This window comes from Lactuca serriola, chromosome 2 (assembly GCF_051521515.1).
Source record: "Lactuca serriola cultivar US96UC23 chromosome 2, Lser_US96UC23_V15, whole genome shotgun sequence".
In the NCBI taxonomy this organism is placed as follows: domain Eukaryota; kingdom Viridiplantae; phylum Streptophyta; class Magnoliopsida; order Asterales; family Asteraceae; genus Lactuca; species Lactuca serriola.
The window spans coordinates 205,329,506-205,349,266 of record NC_136409.1 but is presented as its reverse complement, the minus strand read 5'-3'; the positions used below and the strand labels follow the sequence as shown (position 1 = coordinate 205,349,266).

Here is a 19,761-nt window from a genome sequence, read left to right as displayed (position 1 = left end):
TTCACCCTTTCAAATTAAATATCTATGGGTTAGGTATACCCCTATAAATTTTCAGCTCGATCGGACCATGTTTACACTTCGAGTCAATCACTCTACGAAGACCACGCATTGCTGCCAAATTTTTAAGAAATCACTAAAATCGCTTCGTTTATTACTTTATCATGGATGTTGGTACGAGACTTCAAATGTGATTGCATGGCTTTCCGTGGGACTTCTATTGGCACACAAAGATGTCATTACCCATTTACATAAATCTGCATAAATTAAGCTTAAACGAGTAAAATTGTCACAAACAAACAATGTAATAGAACATATGAAATGCATGCTAAATATACACAATATATCGCGAAAATGATTAAGAAAATATACTAAAATGATACATGAAAATCAACCTAACAATTATGCAGTCCAAAATTAGATTGTTATGTACAAAATTAGCAATTTAAAAAGATTATCAAAAATCAGTATTCTTATTTTGGTTATTTCATTGAAAATATTATCATGTGTGTTTGGATTTAATTTTAAAGGTTTGAAAAAATACTACATATAAATTTTTGGATTTATTTTTAATGGTGGTGGTGGGGTGGTAGACAGTGATAACGGTTGTAGAGTGGTAGACGATGGTAGTTTGTGGTGGACATGGAGAGTTGGAGGTTGGTGGTTGACGATAACGATAAGCAGTATATGATGGTGTTGGTGATCGAATCGTTGAATCAAACAATATAAAAAAATATTTAAAAGATTTAGAAAATTATTTTTTAGAAATGGCTCTAAGCTTAACAAAGACATTATTTATTTATTTATTTTTTTAAAAATAACAACTTAAAATTTTGATTTAACATTTGAAAACCAACCATACATCGAAACTTTTTTTAATCACAAATCATTTATATAAAAAATCAAATATTTTTTGTTATTATCTTTCTACTTACTATCAAAATAAATGTTAAAATAAAAAGTATTAAAAAAATAAAATTAATAGAGTCTATAGAATTTTAAATAAATAAAAAGATGTTTAAAAAAACAAAATATCTAATTTCTCTTTCTACATTTCTGTCAATTGAATAATTTATTCTTTAGACCATCCTTATTGGCAAAAATTTAGATGGGTTGTTCAAACTAATTATAAAGAAATAGTAACATAAAAACCTACCGGCTACTAACCGGTTTTGGCTATCAAACAAATATTTGGATGGTATATTTGTAAAATAGCTACATAAAATATACTAAAATATATAAAGAAAATCTCTATAAAACTATACCATTGTTGATATATTTTTTGATATATATTTTTTATTTTTCTTTTCAGATAAAAAATTAAATTGAATTTATTTGGATAGAATTGCTAACCAACATGAAAAATTAAGTTTAATTAGAAATTATTTTTATAATAAATAGTGAGGTCGTTCAGTATGTTTTCAATATACTCTCAACAGAGAGCCCTTTATTGCCACTTGGAACCATCACCCTGGACATGCACACCACCCCGTCTGCTTTGTGGTACAACGATCGTTGTCAATTGTTATCCCGACCACAAACTACCACAACCTATCGGGTATTTCTTCTTCTATTTTCCTTTCTCTTCTTCTCTCATCAGGGCGTAGCTATTCATACACAAGGTCCTAGGACCTACCTTTTTTCTTTTTTTAATACAACAATTCTATATAAAAAAACATAAGGAACTACCTTATTTTTGCCAAAAGATCTATATTTTCATATTTTTTCCATTTCATTTATATAAGCAACCTCGTTGATTTTGGTTCTAGATTCGCCACAGTCTCATATAGGCGTCTCTTATCATGGAGAGCATACCAAGTTTCAGGGAGGTGGATAGAGATGGTGGTGAGATGGAGGTGGATGCTACAAGGGATGGTTTTAGATTGTATTTGCCTATCAATAATAAATGTTGTATTAATTAAAAAAGAAGTTCTAGAAATGATAAATAGAAAATGTTGTATCCGAATTCCAATATTTCCCCTATCATGACACGTGTACAACCCAATTGTATCTTACTTGAAAAATAACAGTCACCTCATTTGCAACGATCAAGCGTAAAGTCTCTCTCCTTAACACTATGCCACTTCTCTTTACGAAGATTGTGCGACACTGATTTGCACCAGGTAATGTATGCCCTCTTTCGCTTCTCTTTTCTGATCATAATGCATTCATCCAACACACTCCACGCTGTTCTTTAATTACTTTTCCTATGCGTAGTTTGGTTCTTGATTTTGCGTTTTTATCGTGGATTGCATGTGTTTTAGGGATTATGTGTTTATATCGACGAACTTCTGATAGTGTAAGTAAGGAACTGAGGTTTCTTGTTAGGATCATCGAACACCTAAAACCTAGTGATGGAATCGTCTTCTGATCAGCATGAAAATGGTGTTGTGAGCTTCGGTTCAGTTGGCGATGCTAGGGTTTCTGGATATGGAAAAGGGATCGTAATGGCGTCAGATGAGAGAATTTCAAGAGATGTTGAAAATGGGGGAAATGATCATATGCGTTTGAATGGTGAAGTTTCAAGATCACGGTTGGCAGATGATCCGAATCTTGGGACAAATTTAGTTTCTGAAGTAGGCGAGTTACATGCAATCAATCTTGTTGTTGATTTACGCCAATACTCTACAAAAGAAGCAAATGATATTGAATTCACCAAAAAATATTCAACTGTTGCTTCATTTAAACCTGCCAAAATCATCCAGTGTGTTGAAGATTTAGCTAAAGATCCATTTGGGATAACTAGATCAGAGATTTCAACCATGGAAGCTCAGTTATCATCTTTTAGTTCTTGGAAAGGCAATCCAGATGGTGGTTTGAGCCCAAGCAAGAAAATGAAATGCTTATCGGATTTGATGACAAAAAGTAATTATAATTTTTCTGAAGTGGAATATACACCTAAGAAAAGAGGCAGAAAAAGGAAAAATCTTGAACTTAACAGGGATGAATTTCTTTCACTTGTTAGATATTCCGCCAGAAACCCATTTGAAAAACATCATAATCTTGAATCACTGGTGAAATTTTCGGCTGATTTTAGGAATTATTGCATGGAGACAAAATCCCAATTGAGGGAAGAAACTGAAATCCAACATGGCATTAGAGACTCTTATTGGACTGACAAGATCATTGAGTTAAAACCAAAGAAAGAGAACTCTACATCTGCAACTGCAACTGCTTTAATCTTGAAGTTTACAGATTTGGAATCACTTCCATCAGTGTCAAAAATGAATGAGATATTTGGGCGTTATGGAACTCTGTTAGAAGAAGAGACTCAAGTGTTGAAGAAGAAGAAGTGTGTGAAGATGGTGTTTGAGAGAAGATGTGATGCAGAAACTGCTTTCAGTAGCAGTGGGAAGTTTAGCATATTTGGGCCAGCTCTTGTGAGCTACTGCCTTAACTTCTCACCAACACCTCGGAAAAGAGGGACAGCTGGCAGAAATCAAAACAAGAAGGGTGTGAAATCAGTAAAGGAGATGCTTTTTGAAGATTAGGCGACTGGATCTTGGTAGTGATTAGTGAAGTAACATCATAATCTTTCTTGTCAAATGAATTTTGATGTTTGACTTTTGATCATTTTGACTTCTATGGGACATTTACTGTTCGAATTTGAAACATATCAACTGTCTTGTATGTTGGAAACTAAATTTTGGTTTGGAATCTTATAAATGGTGGTTAAGGGACTTGGATTTTGTTTGATATTTAGCTTATAAGTTATCTTAAATAGCTTATTGAAAAGTTAGCTTATAAACTACTTGAATGGTCTAACTAAGTAAGTTTACACGCACCAGTCATCATAAACTAAGGTCATTTGATGTAACTGGGGATTTGTATGTTATTTTTAGAACTAGAACAATATTTGGTTTAAACTTTGATCCTGGAAATTTTATGGTTGGATATATTGATTATTGAAGTTCAAATAGTGTGAAATATAGAAAAACACTATAGAAGATAACATTTAATAACTTTGAATAAGACAAAAAAATGACAAGATGTAACAACCTGTAAATTTATTAATTATATATCATTCTAGTTGTTCAATGATAAAATAGTGACACATTTAAAGTAGTTGACAAGTTCTATATTTTGATGTATGGTATAAATATACATGGAGAAATAGAGATTTGATGTATGGTATAAATATACATGGAGAAATAGAGAGTCTGGTTATAGATGTTTAGTGTAAGGTATATGGCTCTAAATAAATGTACACGTTCATAACGTTCAGCAAACTCCTCATAAACCGTTTGGTGGAAAGTTTGTTTAAATTCGTCTACTTAATATCATAATCAAGTGAGGCATGCATATGAAGATGTACGAAATGTCAAGTGTGAGTATATAAAAAAAACATTGTGTATCACAAACAGACAACATATATATAGAGAGATGACCATGGTATTTTGTTGATTTTTAATAAACATACTTTCCATATAAATTTTAATACTTGTATTAGTATATAATAACTTGGGAAAATCAAAATATTTTTTACCAAGTAATCTAAATGAGAAATTTTTGAAAGTATGGTAATTAAGTGTAGACAACAAAAATAACAATGACATACATGCACAACAAAATTAAAGGACATGACATAAGTGAATAAATCAATAAGCAGACTGTTATTTTATGAAAAAAAAAATCCGCTTCTTCTTTTAACCAATGAAACATTACCTATAATAATCAAGCAAAGTGAGATGCGTCCATTGATGTATCTTTGATATAAACAAGCCATGAGTTTTGTTAAAACCATGCATTAACCAACAGAATAACACAACAATGTCTGATGCTTGATTGTTCACGTGCGTCTTGCTTGATTGTTCATTTTGCTGGATGAGTTCTTGAATATGCCAGAAGAAGTTGATTCACTTTTACCAATCTTCACAGGAACCATTTTGGTTTCCTTGCATTTCTCTCTCTTTTGCATATTGATTTCCATCTTCAATGCATTTAGTTTCCCTTTTATGTCCATAATTTCAGGAGACACCACAAATATATTTCTCACACCTTTTAATGATACACTACTCGACACCCTTTCTCTTTCTTTACCACTTGTTTGTACTCTTGAAGGTCCTGGACTACTACTTCTTTCACCTGTCTTTTTTGCTTGAATCTTTCTCTCTTTTCCATGCTGTGTAGATTCAGTTTTAGACAACCCAATTAATAACAAAGATTTGTACAAATTTCTAATCCAAAATATATATGATAAGATAAGAGAAATTAGAAATATAAGAAAATGGAACTCACATCCTCAAAGAGTGTAGTCTTGGTTCGTGGATACAATGTTGTTGACTGTTTCATGGTACGATCTAGAGTTTGACTAGTGGGACGTGTTTTCAAAGATGAGCTGGCAGATGAATCACGGTTTGATGATCTGTGTTGAAGGGTTGTACCCCTACCTGTTGATATTGACCTTTGGTTGACTTTATATGTTGATGATAATGATGATGATGCGAGTGATGTGCTTGAAGAGGAGCTGGATAGCCCTAAAGGTGATGAAGGATGATGAGAGTGAACTGGTGATGATTTATTCTTCAAGGCGATGATCAATTGTTTACCAGGTTTTTGTTCATCTTTTCTTCTTGCATTGGTTGATGAGGATCTACGTGGAGCACTGGTATTACCTCTTGATGATCTTTGATTGAGAGCAAACGTTGAAGATGATGATCCTGGTGACCCTGGACTATTGGGACTACTAGGTGATGATGTTCTTGAAGGAATGTGAGATGGAAGATGAGATTTAGAGGGTGAATCGGCTTTGGCTTTACCAGTTTTGCTGTTTCTTGTAATGGTTGTTGAGGACTTAACATTGTTCAATGGAGAATTATGTCTTGATGTTGTTGGTTTTGTTTTGATCTTGTTGAATTTTTTGGTTGAAGCTTCTTCCATCTCTTGGAACAATTCAGCTTCGAGATTTTTAATCTCTTGAAGTGGTTGTAACTGGTGTTTAACATTGTTCCCATTTGCTTCAATTATGCTTGACAACTCATCCTCATCAAGAACACCTGTTTAAAAAAGAAAGGAGAGGAAGTAAAGAGTGATGCTTTGGATATGAAATATTATTGAAGTTTTTGTAATTTGTAGCATACCCTCACTAGTGAAAAAGGCTCTATCCCATACGAAACTTGATGATTTAAGCAGTTGAGGTTTTAGTTTAGTCTGTTCATTGCTGTATGCCATGTCTGCTCTTTTATCAGTTCAAATATATTTCAATGAAGATATCATCTCTATCAACTGGTGACCCTCAACTTGAAAGATATCCTGTAAAATAATGATTACAAATGACTTTTTACTCATGCTAATGCATTTCTATGAAGGAAGCAAAGACCTTTTATAAATTAGCTTGGTGGACACAATGGTGAACATCTATGTTTTGTAATTGTATTCAAGAAATGTATATTTTCTCTAACTTTGATCAAATGCTCACAATATTAATCAATAATGTTTCCAATCAATAAGTGCACATTGAGGATGTGATTGAGGATGAAAAGATGAAGCAAATGTGTATTGTTTTTCTCTCATGCAGATGATGAGGGCTCTTGATTGGAAGAGTTTCAGATTCCAAAAGAACCCCAGTACACAAACAGATCAAAACGAAGAAGGAATAGTCGATTGAACCAAAAAGCAAATGTAAGAAAATTAGGATTCTGAATGAATCACAGCAACAGTAAACGGATGAACGTAGACAGATTAATTATGAACAACAATTACTAAAATTTGATCAACAAATCAACTCTGAACGAATCCTACAGTTTATATATTGTTGCTACCTAATTTGGTTCGCCGAATAACTAATCAAAACTAAAACACAAAAACAACAAAGGTGCATCGTAACATTGAGGAATTAAAACGACAATAATCACCTGAAAATGTTTCTCAGTTATAAAAGATGCACGATCATTGTGTAGAAGAAGAGGAAACGGCGATTAAAATATCGTCGCTTTTAGATAAACGAAAAACCTAATGTCTTCACTCCCCGACCTTTCCGATCATTTACTTTCATTCCGATTTCCAAAGGCCGGAGAATTGGGTCGTACTCTTGATCCGAATTAAGAAGAAGAAGAAGACCCGATTGTTTGGGAGATTTAGGTAAGAGAAGCTCGAAGATGTGGAGTGGAAAGTCCTTATGTCGCAGAGGTCGTTCGGCGGAAAAGTAGACCGTTATTTCGTATTGCGTAAATTACATAAATAGTCCATCGGTATTGAATATCACCATGTTTCTGTCCTTTGTTTTTGAATAATGCACTCATAATCCTATCTATCAATTTTATTTGACAATTGAAGTTACTGTGGGACAAGGTTTTAACAAAGAACATTAATTCGATTCACTATTGCCTTTTCTTATTTACGAAGGTTATATTTTTAAGAAAAAGAATATATATTATGTTGTATCAAACTCAACCATCACTCTATCAGTTTCAAGTTTTAATTATTGATTTTAAGCATTTCAAATGATTTCTGTATATTTAACAACACTAATATTTTTGGTTATATATTTGAACCAAGGCATACATTAAATTAAAGATAAAGTTATGGATGTTCACAGTTCACCAAATAATTGCTTTTCATATTTGAATATTAAAAAAAATAACAATTTTATTTAAGAAAAACCAAAAGAACCGTCGTGTTAAAAAAAATGATGATTTTCAAACTTGTTTATGAAATCTAATAACAAAATCTAAATTTTTGATCCAACATTATCACGAATTATGATTAAAGACTTGATGACATCATCACCAAATCTGCCAAATTAATAATCCAGCCTTGAACTTGGAAGAAATTCGTATGGTAGTACAAAAACGGCAAATTAAAAAAATTTATCGTTTTCAATGGTGTTTTCGGCTATTTTTTAGGGCTTAAAACGGTGTTTTAATTATATTATTATGAATCTTTTAAAGTTTATGATTTATTTACACAAAATTTTAACTTTTGTTTTAAACTAAAAGCCACTTGAGCTTTTAGTTTGGGTTTTTTTTTTTTTTTTTTTTTTGTAATTTTAAACTTTTAAATGCTGACAACTTTTTTTATCAAACACTTCTATACAAATAAAAACTAACTTATTTACCATTATCTTGTACTTTTAAAAATATTTTCAAAAAGATAGTTAAATTGGTTTTTAGACTTTTAGTTGTGATTCCCACCCAATTTATGTTAAAGAAACAAAAAACAAATTCCTTTTTTTCATACGGTTCCATCGTTTCACGCTTTTTCCATGGAATTCACTGGCGCACCACTTAATCTTCTTAAACACACCTGCAACTTTTACTTCTATTTCTATGTTTCATTTAGCTTATTATAGAGCATCACTAAACTTTTTGAGTTTTTTACACTACGATCATACTCCGACCTAATTTATAAACATCCAATTCAAGTTCACAAAGTATCCAATTTTTAAACCTCCCTTTCCCTTTCTTTGTACATTCTCATGATTTACTACACATATAATTTATGGTATGTTTATCACATACTTAACCAGTCATGGCATACCATTCAATGCTCTGTTTCCTCGAACTTATAGTTTTTAAAACTTGATACAATATGATTTCACAAAATCCCAAATCTAAAGGACTTGTCAAATATCACTAGATACTAGGGGATTGCTTCATAAGATGTAAATGAGAGTTGAATCAAGTCGAACATATCCCTAACCAATGTAAAATGACTATTGCACCCTTACCCGATAGTGTGGGCAAAATTTAACACGGGCAATATTTGAGCTTCCTTGAAGTCAAAATAGATGGTATTTCAAAATCCCAGATTAAATAAAGAACAGTAAAATGTGAAGTCTTGAATATAAAAACAATGAGATAAGAAACTAAAACTATTCATCATACTTAAGACCTTGGCTTCTCTTTCTTCTCCTTGAAAAGAGCCAAAAGAGAGACACCAGAAACCTTCACAACTTTAAACCTAACTCCAGGAATATCTCCCACAGCATGCCCTTTACGTCCAAATCCTGCAATCAACACCTCGTCCTGTACCAAAAAAATAATTAGAAACCATAGGGCCACAAGCAAACTGATGAAGAATGACTAAAATACCCACATTTTCTTCAATATAGTTCAAGCAACCATCATTGGGGACAAAAGCTGCGATCTTCTTTCCGTTCTTGATAAGTTGAACTCTTGCACACTTTCTGATGGCAGAGTTAGGCTGTTTCGCCTCAATACCACTGTAGATAAATGTTGAGAAACATTCAGTGATGTTATAAACTAAAAAGAAAAAACGTATCATGTGAAAATTGAAAAAAGAAAAAGTGATGGGTGTCGAATGTGTGTTTACATACATCTTCTCCAAGACAATGCCTTTAGCATGAGAAGAACCAGCAAATGGCTTCTTCCATTCGTTTCCAAGATGAGACTTCTTGTAAGACTTGTCAGCCCATCTTTGTCGCCTTCTGTGACTCTTTAGCTTGCGACCAGCTCCCATTCCATGTGTCTTCCTGCAACATATCAATGTTCATTCATAACTGAAACCAAAAGCTCAAGAAAAATTCCAATGAAAATGTTCACCAAAATTGGCATAAAGTTATCATCTTAAGATCTAAATATCAGTTCTAATATTCGACAAAAACAAGCAAATGATAAACAATACTTATAAGCCTCTTTTTCTTAGGTTATTCATATTCAAACTTCTAATTCCTCGTCATCAGCAGAAAACACTAGTCAATGTACATATATGAAAATGATGGTTATCAATTAAACGGAGCTTCTTAGAAAGCATTTGTACCATTTGGATGAATTCTACTAATCACAGCTATATGATACACAAAAGACCTACACATAACATTCAAACGCACAATCATAACTATGGAAGAAGATACATTAGATCCACGAATGTGTTACTTACCCCATCTTTGCACTGAAAAGGCGATAAACTTCCGACTAAAAACCCTAATTCTCCTTGCGAACTGAACGGCGATGATGCGGTTTTACATCGATGTATGTATAGTAATAGTATACTGACAAAATGGGCCTCTTTTGTTAGGTCTTTGGGCTTTTACTGTTGGATTCAATTATATTACAAAGCCTTGTTAAAAAATCTATAATCTTAGTTGCAAGCCTTATTTAAATAAAAGTACTGTTCTCAAAACAAAATCAAAAGTCATTTCTTTAACAAGAAGCATGAATACATAAATATTACCCAACGATATTTTAATGGTTGTGAAACCCAACTAAATTATTACTATAATAATTTAAATTTTTTTAGTTAATAAATCCAACGATCATAATACAACAACCATTAAATTCAAATTATAAATAATAATTTGCGGTGAAAAAATATTTCAACAACCAATATGCCATATAAAAAGATTCACATATCCTATCTCCTTGCATCTTGTGTCGTTTATCTTTATCTATGGGCATGTTCGGCACGGAACGTTTGGGACCTTCTAACTTCTAGCATTTAACAAAACGCCCCGTTTAAAACGAAAAACCTCGTTTGGAACTACAAGCTTCTAGCTTTTAATTTAATCAAAATGCTTCAAATCCAAATGTTAATTCATATAGCGTTTAACAAAACGCTACAAGCTACAAGCTACCAGCTATCTGCTACAATCTATCCGCTAGTTTTGCCGAACACGTCCTATACCTTATCATTCCTTTTAAATGCAACCATGGTTTAAAATTTACGTGCAAAAGAGGGTGTTACATAAAAAGTTTTATGTTTTGCATCATGTAACATTTTTCGAGCATATGTAATTCTTTTCTGTTTTCAATCAATCGCATCATATGACAGAGTCATATTTTATCTCAACTGATATATATATATATATATATATATATATATATATATATATATATATATATATATATATATATATATATATATATATATACAGAGAGAGAGAGAGAGAGCTAGGTTCAAATGTTTTAGCAACTATTGTGTGCATGAATGCACCAATAGGAAATTAGGAAAAAATAAATCATTAAATAAATAATTTAAGGGTATTATAGTAATCTTTGCATAGTTAATTATGGTAGATCAACAACAATTCCTTATATCACGCAACAAGCAAAGATAAATATAGAACATTAGCCCTAAATCGATTTCACCGCTTCCCATCATCCCTGTAGATCGGTTAAAAACAAAATTGAAGAGGACACCTTCAAAGGACGGTAATACCATTTTTCTTCTTCTTCTCTCTTCCACAACTGCCTCTTCTAGATCGAATCTCCCCCCTGCAATCTAGGGTTCTGCAAATCTCCTTAAGCTCTTCCGATTACATTTGTTGAACCTCTCTTCACGATCTGCCCACGTCTGACACATTATTTACATTTCAAAGTACATAAACCCTTTTTCCCTTTTCAATATTTGCAAAGATTTGATTCAATCTTACCCCTGTTTTAGCAATAGTTGGTGTCCGATTTGATTTTTTCTTCTATCGTTTTTAGGTTTTGTACCAATCATGACGATTGTTGATTCGGGTGCCCTAATGGAAGAGCGAAGGATTGTTAAGGAGTTAACAGATAAGGTCGAGTTATGTCTGAAAGAGGGAAACTTATATTATGTCGTCTCCAACAGGTAATCTAATGTATATCTATGTTAATTTATATTATGTCGTCACCATTTCTCTCTGTCTTCTCTAAGTTAACTTATCTAATGAATTCGATTAGTATGTTAGTGTGTCTGGCTGTACTTTATCTTATTGCATGTAAGGTGTTTGTGAAAATGTCTAAAAGAGAACTTGATATAATATATACAATTTGTTTGATCAGTGGGTTTGGATGTACATTATCTCATGATTGATTTTGTATATGATTGATTTTAGGTGAATTTTATTAGTGTGTTAGTGTGTTTGGTTGTACTTTATCTTATTACATGCTAGGTTTATTCTGGCAGAATGTATTCCGCTACTTGTATTTCACTTGACAATATCTGATGTGTATATACATGCTTGTATGTGTTCACTTAGGAAATACATTCCTTATTCATTTTTTATTACGTGATGCATCTTTAGTGATAATACAGAAATGCAATATAAAATAGCAAATTCAAAAGGTTTTTAAATGATGCCATGACTACCTTATGCTTGAAGATCTTTTCATGCTTAAAATATTTTTGATGTGTTTCGAACACCTTCCAGGTTGGTGATAATGTTTATATAACTAAAATAGAAAAGATGATGATAAAAACATTGATATTTCATCCCAACTTGTGAGAAATACTCGATTTGCTCATGGACCTTCACATACAAATATACTCATCTAGGTAATTTTATTTATTTTATTAGTTTATGTTGCAGCTTGATTATAGATGATAAGTTTTCATGATTTCATTACATATACTAATGAAAAGAAACTATTATACAATGTATTCTAACAGAATACTAATTTTTTTAGGAAAATCAAATACAAAATATAGTAGATTCTGTAAGAATACATTATGCTTTGTATAGTGTATTATGTTAGAGTAAACTCAGTTAGAATTTAAAATGATAATTACACTTTAGGTTTAATGATTCTTTAAGAATTTTTGTTAAAAATTTTATAATATATTTTGGTTACACAATAGTAATGGATAATTGTATGATGCTATAAATGGTAATTGCATATATATATTCTATTAGAATTAAATGGTAACTACAAATTATATTTAATGATTCTTTTAGAATCTTTGCTTACCTTTTAATCTTTCTTTCTTTTTTTTTCTTTTTTTGTAATAGATATTTCTCTTGGATTGCCTATTATTCTGCCAGAATAAAATCTATGTTTTTTGCCAGAATGTATTTTATGTATCCTATCATATTATATGTATTCTACCAGAATATATAAAGTGATAGTTAATTGCAAGTAACATGTTTGTAACCATTATTAGTTTTTTGTTTTATTTGTGATAGGAATGGCTGGAAGAATACGTTGAAGACCTAATAGGAACAACTTGATGAATGAATAAAGTTTGATCACACTCATAATTTTAGAATGTTGTTAATTTTTTAAGAATTTTATTCATTTTTGTTGATATTCTTTTAGAATATGTATAATTATATTAAAATGTATAAGGCTTTTAATCTGTAAGAATATATATGAATTTTGTATTTAAGTTCGGATGTATAAGAATATATTAGAATGTTGTTACTTTTCAGCATTGGATTCAATAATATTGTTATTCTTCAATAATATTCTAATAGAATAAAATTGTGAAATAACATCATTCTAACAAAAAAAAAAAAATTGGCTATGTATACAAATTACGTTAGAATTAAAATTGAATTAATTAACAAAATTCGGAATTTTAAAATTAGGAGAATTAATTATCCCTAAAAATCCAAAATTTTCTTATTATAAATGTAGTTAATTGTCCAAAATACCCTTTTGCTAGAATTTGTGTGATGATATAGTACATGTTATCCCATTGTAATATCATACACCCTCAAATCATGTCCATTGATTAATTTCATCCGTTGATTCGGATCTGTGCATTCTGGCACACAATTGTTAGTAAAAACAAAATAACTTAACCCTATATATATATATATATATATATATATATATATATATATATATATATATATATATATATATATATATATATAGAGAGAGAGAGAGAGAGAGTTAGGTTCAAATGTTTTCACTATCTATTGTGTGTATGTATGACTGATTCTGGACCAATCATTTTAGTTATTTTAAGAAAGTAATTAATGTATATTAAATACTGAAGATGTAATTAATATTCATTATATCTTTAACATGTAATATGCATTAATTACTTTCTTAAAATAACTAAAATGATTGGTCCAGAATCAGTCATACATGCACACAATAGATAGTGAACAAAATAACCTAACCCTATATATATATATACATGATCTCATATCCAATACACGAGACATTTACATCTACCGATATTATGGTTCCTTCTACAACTATAGATGTTCTTGTGTTTGCAACTAATCAATCACCTACAAGACTATGGATACTCTCATTAATACGGTATAGATTATGAAAAAAAAAAATTACACCATCTATGAAAATGATGATTATGGTGGCTCCTACTAGCTATAATTCACTAGACAAGTGAAGTGATGATTACACCGGGATCATATGCACGTTCGTGCTTGTTGCCACCTTGGTTATCACAAGCCTGAATGAAGAGTACTCCGGAGGACCTAAGGCACATTCAACTTCAAGTTTTCATTTCTTATTTAACATTCTGTTTGGTAGTTTAGTTTGAGGGGAACGTATGAAATATTTATGTTGCCCTTTCACCATTTGGTTAAGAGCATTTTCTTAGATACCTAATAGGTTTACCGTGATTATTTCCCTTTTTCACCTATTTTGTTCAGTCCTAACGTACGCGATCAACATGCAAACTACATATAACTAAAATTATATGTTCAGCTAGTTTATAGAGATAGACGCTGCAAATTGAGAAACATGATGCGAAATGCCGATAATAAGACGTTAATTGTCGTGTTATTACAAATACTTGCATTCTCTGTCAAAATGCATCACCACCACCACAAACGGCTGGTCAAGATCAAGGTCAACGTCAAAGTCAAAGTCAACCCCCATTACAATTCAACTTCACTATACAGAAGAAAACTAACAAAAGGCTCGACTTTCATTCATTCAACTTCAAGCAAACAACCCCTGAGCTGATCACAATCAAGATCTTTAGAACATATCCGCCAATATCAATTAATAAAATAAAATAAAAAATCAAGAATCAAGCAAAATTAATTAATTACCTGCAAAATGTGTTGAAATTACTTCTGGCTTTTCTTCAATAAAACCCCAATTTTCTTCAACATGTTCCCGTTCTTCTTCTTGGGTGATTCATCTTCCATATCCTCTGAAAACGGTGAATTCAACTTCCCACCAATCGTATGTGAATCAAGCGACCCTGTTCGCTCCACAAACTTCCCATTATTCCCACCGGAAAGCATGGCCGCCGCCGCCTCTGCCGCCTTCCTCCACTGGTCCGATTGCACTTTCAGCCGCCTCAACTCCGCCTCCATCTCAGCATTCGCCGCCTGTGCCAAATCCAACTGCTCCGTCACCCTCACCACTTTTCTACCACTCTTCTCAGCCTCTTCTGTCAGATACCCTAATTTCATAACCGCTTCTTTTTCACCTTCTGCAACTTGATCCTTTTCCATCATCAATCTTTTATTCTCTTCTGTAATGTTCTTCAATTCGGTTTCTTTTTCAGACATAACCCTCTTTAAATCCTCCAAATCAGCCTCTAATCTTTTTAATTCCACAACATCGGCATTGTCATCTTCAGTGTTTTTGTTTTCATCTGTTGTTAGTTTAAGCTTTTCGTTCAAGTTCTTATTTTCTTCCGATACGTTTTGCAGTTTTTCTTCCTTTTCAATCAATTTCGCCTTCAAATCTTCCAATTCCGCTTTCGATTTCTCCAAATTTGCCTCCAGGATTTGAACTTTTTCACATGACTCAGATCTTGATTGTTCCACAAGCTCATAAGCGCTTCGAATTTGTAAAGTGGTTTGAATATATTCTTCTTGGTATCTTTTTTCAGCACCTTCAAGTGCCAACCGTAACTTTGCCACCTCAGATTCTTCTTCATCATCAACCTGAGCGTCTCCATGGCTCTCAGCTTTCAATTTCTCCAACTCCGTTGTTAAAGAATCACAAGCTTCCATGGCTTTCACCTTTTCAGACCTCATAGCCTCTTCTGTTGACTTTACAGCTTCCAACTGTTCTTGGGTTTGACTAACGATTTCCAAAGCTTTAGCTTCCGAATCTTTGGAATCATTCAATTGGGTTTTGAGTTCTTCAACTACAGCAAGAGTTTCCGAGAGCTCTAACCTTAAAGCCAACACATCATTATGAGCTGACTCAGCGTATTTAGCTTGATTAGCTTCAGATTCAGACAGTTTCTCAAGCTGAATCTTGAGCTTCTGGATCTCATTCATGGCAGAAGCTAAGGCGGCTGAATCCATTGAGTGGTGTTTCTGGACAGCTTCAAGTTCAGATTCCCATGCCCTGTCCCGATCTTGAGAAATCTTTCTAAGTTCTTGAAGTCGGGATTCTTCAGAAGCCGAAATCTCATCCAGCTGCTGTTGTGAATCTTGAAGCTTTTCTGACATGTCAGCAAGCTCTTTCTTGGCCACGTCAGCATCCTCGTTGGCACGTTTCTTACTTGCTTCCGATTGACTCAATTGATCCTTCGCTTTCTTAAGTTCTTCTTGAAGATTAGCAAGCTGGGTTTCAAGTTCAGCCACTCTGCCAGGACGCTTTTTCTGAGATTTTACAAAAGAAAAAAAAGACTATTATACCCCCCTGTGACACTGGAAAGCCAAAAACAAAATGTTTTTATTAGTATTATATGATACCTCGGATGTTGGAGTACGAGGTGACCGACGTTCAGAAACTTTTGGGCTTCTTGGTTTTGGTGTTCTGGTCACCGGACTTTGAGTGGAAGAATTTTCCGGTTCTGCCCCTGAAGTTTTGAGCTGCCTAGCAGTTTTTGGTGTCCTCTGTGGCACCTCCAAGGTTACAGCTCTGTTTTTTTTTTTTTTTTTAAAAAAAAAAAAAAAAACTTAGATTAGAAGAATCAATAATTCGTTATAATGATCAGGGGGCATTTTGGTAATTTTGGTTTGAGGTCTTCAAAGAAAATGATCACGTGAAAGATTCTAAGAACATAAAGATCAAACCAAGGACCAGTTATGACAAAAGAGTAAATGAATTAAAGGGTCGCATCTAATGAATAGTGAAAGTGGATAGTATACCTTGTCTTTGGGGTTTGCATTGTCTAATTTACCCTTGAGTAAAAGCAATCCTGTAAAAAAAGGCCCACTTGAATAAAGAAAGTTGACCCACAATGCCTATAATGGATTTGAGAGGAATGCTTGGGTCAGAATTCAGAAAGAATGATTTGTTTATATATGTATATGTGTATGCAATGCATATATATCATATGTGAAAGGATACCTAAAAATGACGTCATCATGGAGGAAACCCTAACTTTAATCAATGTCAACTAAAAGAAATCAAAACCTTCAAAGAAACTCCATACTCCACAACCACAAGAACCACCCCCACTCTCAACAAACTAACTAACTCGAAAAGGAATTTAAATCTAAATTACCTTTAAAAAATATTTTCATTTGTATCAAAATAGGTATACTAGATTTTACATAAACAGTAGAAATCATATGAACCTTGTGGATTTGGTTAAAAAATATCTATACGTATGGAAACACAGGAACAGTATTACAAATCATTACACAAAACTTCAGCACTATGATAAAGTGACTTTTTCGATCTGAATCCCTATTGATGTGAAATGAGAAAACAGAAGCATTTAAAGCTTTTCTCTTGACATTATTGTAAAAACCAAATAGAAAAAAAAAAGAAACCTACCAATCTACCATTACATACATTTTAATTAAAAAAAGACAAGCAACATTAATGGCATCTTCAAGCCCACATATAAATCCAAATACGGTGCTCCTATATAAGCAATGACACAAAAGTTCAATGTTGTCTCTTAAAATTCAAATATTCTAATTTAATATTAAAAAGTTGGTACTAGATATTTTTGTTTCAGTTGCAAAAGTTCCGTTATCGTGAAACATAGTTTTGAACTTTATGTAGCTCAAAAGATTCCGGAAATTCAATAAAACTCGTAGATTGACATAAAGAAATAACAGGAAATGAACCCAGAATTAATTTTTGATTGGAAGTCTTTCTTTCATTCAAGTTTTTATAATGGTGGATTTAATGCCATCTTGGAACGTACAAAAAAAAATAATACTATAATACTAGAGAAATTATATTTATAACGGTAGATGGAAACTCCCGATAAGTACAATAAATTCAAATTTTTAAACAATTAGATCTAAAAACAGATTGGTGAAGTACCATTTGAGTTGACCAAAAAATTGATTTTTTTTTAAGGAGGTGGATGAGGCTTTGATGCAGCTGCGAAATACCTAATGGAACTTATAAAAACGGAAAAAACTAAAAACACAAAGCAAATTTTTCTGAAGTACCCAGATGAGGAAAAAGGGGAAAAGCAACAAATCTATGACATTGACTGAGAATTTCAAACTTTATTAAAGAAAAAGATGTTCTTATGCAACTTGTATTACATGATTTTAAGATTGAACTAAAAAAAATAAAAACGAAATAACTCAAGGGTTTTACACCATTCAATGGTAATCAAAACTACTGAAATGCTGCTCCAAAACAAACAACCAAAAAGCTAGAGATAATGGCAAACATTTGAAGCACTATCTTGGGAAAAGGGAAGAAAAATGGAGAATCCAAAAACAAAATAAATTTAGCAGATGTAGCTGAAGAAAAAAGTAGGTGCTAAAAACTTAAAACTCAGATGAACACACAGTGTAAACTGTAAGGTTCTCAAATTCAGAACAAAAAATTAAAATAAGAGATACATTGACGAAAAATTAACTGCAAAAAGAAAGAGTCTACCAACACTTGGGATGCAGAATATTACATCTAACGTTTCCAAACCCAGAAAAAAAAAAAAACAACAATTCAAAATCAAGGGGCAACAAATCCATGGAGTTACCTGAGAGATTAAAGTTGTACGGACGCGAAAGTTGGTATTCTGCAAGTGTAGTGACTCGATTAGAGTGAGATAATGGATGCTTGAAAGGGAAAAGGTAGAAGAAACCCTAGTTTAAGGGGAAGATGAAGATGGTGGGTATTTTATCTTTATAGCCACTGATGCAGTTCCCAAGTCACTCACTCGTCTCGTCTCTTCTCAACTCTTTAGTCTTTAACTGGAGAGTGTGGGGTGTTTATATGAATGAAAATGGGATTCGAGTTAAGTAACACACGCGCTCTTTCTTCACGCGCTGACGGCACGCTCCAGTGGGCCCAGTCACATGGTTTTGGTGGGATTTTTACTCATTTTCAAATCTTTTATGTGAAATATTGTCATTGGGTATTTGGATAAGATAAATGGGGTTAAAATTTCATCTCAAAACTATAATTTTGTTTTCTATTGTTCATGAGGTTATGTTTGATTTTTTTTAGGCAGTCACGGTTGTTCATTTCTTTTCTTCTTTTTAATTATATTTATCTTATTGTAGGACTTAAAGTTTCAAGCACTTAAAGATAAAGACTTTTGTAAACATTTGATATCGTTATACCAAAGACCATTTGATAGAATCATAAAAATGATGATGAGGTCTAAGTTGTCTATGCCACAAAAAAAATTGTATAGTCTTAGGCAATGTTTAGGTACAGCAACATTACGGCCACAAGGATGGGGACACAGTGTACACGTTGCGACACCAGCCCATAGGTGAACCTACAAAATTTTCTTTCTTAAGCAAATACTCACCATATTTAATTGGTGGATGTTTGTGTTAGCTATAAACGTACAACTTTAAAAGAAAAAAATATATAATATATATACAAATAGAATAGCTTATTTATACAAAATGTTAAAAAGGCCGATATATTTTATCTTTTATCGATTAAAAAAAATAATTATTTTTTTTCTTCAATTATTTAGAGGAAAATTTATAAAATCTGTTTTCTAGCAATAAACTTATCCATGTATTATGTTTATATAAGTTTAACACTAATCAAAATCGACATTAAATTAAAAATAATGCTAATATGTTTATATAAATTTGTTTTATTGTAATAAACTTATTCATCTATTATGTCTATATAAGTTTAACACTAATCAAAAACAACATTAAATTAGCAATTTATGTTAATATGTTTATATAATTTGGTTTTCTTGTATTAAACTTATTCATGTATTATGTTTATATAAATTCAACACTAATCGACATTAAATACACTTGTACTACTA

The 19,761-nt window shown here is 32.2% G+C and overlaps 4 protein-coding genes across 7 annotated transcripts; 1 reads left to right on the top strand and 3 right to left on the bottom strand.

Moving 5' to 3' along the window:
• The first annotated feature begins 2,044 nt into the window (after positions 1 to 2,044).
• LOC145090746 (PWWP domain-containing protein 1-like) lies at positions 2,045 to 3,617 on the top strand. The gene is made up of 2 exons (XM_079028838.1): positions 2,045 to 2,120; positions 2,262 to 3,617. The coding sequence occupies exon 2, from the start codon at positions 2,352 to 2,354 to the stop codon at positions 3,486 to 3,488; it is 1,137 nt and encodes a 378-aa protein (XP_078884964.1). The 5' UTR covers positions 2,045 to 2,120; positions 2,262 to 2,351; the 3' UTR covers positions 3,489 to 3,617.
• A 906-nt stretch (positions 3,618 to 4,523) lies between these two features.
• LOC145090745 (uncharacterized) lies at positions 4,524 to 7,118 on the bottom strand. Its single transcript, XM_079028837.1, has 4 exons — positions 6,852 to 7,118; positions 6,078 to 6,249; positions 5,236 to 5,993; positions 4,524 to 5,119 (listed from the first exon to the last, which is right to left on the bottom strand). Exons 2-4 carry the CDS (start codon positions 6,166 to 6,168, stop codon positions 4,787 to 4,789), a joined length of 1,182 nt encoding a protein of 393 aa, XP_078884963.1. The 5' UTR covers positions 6,169 to 6,249; positions 6,852 to 7,118; the 3' UTR covers positions 4,524 to 4,786.
• Positions 7,119 to 8,710: 1,592 nt separating this feature from the next.
• LOC145088235 (small ribosomal subunit protein uS12) lies at positions 8,711 to 9,968 on the bottom strand. The gene is made up of 4 exons (XM_079026492.1): positions 9,838 to 9,968; positions 9,275 to 9,430; positions 9,034 to 9,160; positions 8,711 to 8,963 (listed from the first exon to the last, which is right to left on the bottom strand). Exons 1-4 carry the CDS (start codon positions 9,840 to 9,842, stop codon positions 8,823 to 8,825), a joined length of 429 nt encoding a protein of 142 aa, XP_078882618.1. The 5' UTR covers positions 9,843 to 9,968; the 3' UTR covers positions 8,711 to 8,822.
• Positions 9,969 to 14,357: 4,389 nt separating this feature from the next.
• On the bottom strand, positions 14,358 to 18,714 carry RIP2 (ROP interactive partner 3). 4 transcript variants are annotated; one of them, XM_079026488.1, is made up of 5 exons: positions 18,499 to 18,714; positions 16,691 to 16,786; positions 16,292 to 16,460; positions 14,681 to 16,198; positions 14,358 to 14,587 (listed from the first exon to the last, which is right to left on the bottom strand). In XM_079026488.1, the coding sequence occupies exons 2-4, from the start codon at positions 16,708 to 16,710 to the stop codon at positions 14,699 to 14,701; spliced, it is 1,689 nt and encodes a 562-aa protein (XP_078882614.1). In that variant the 5' UTR covers positions 16,711 to 16,786; positions 18,499 to 18,714; the 3' UTR covers positions 14,358 to 14,587; positions 14,681 to 14,698. The 4 variants fall into 4 exon arrangements, with proteins under 4 accessions (XP_078882614.1, XP_078882617.1, XP_078882616.1 ...); XM_079026491.1 differs by having other exon boundaries at positions 14,358 to 14,582; XM_079026490.1 differs by having other exon boundaries at positions 16,691 to 16,740.
• Between the last annotated feature and the right edge of the window lie 1,047 nt (positions 18,715 to 19,761).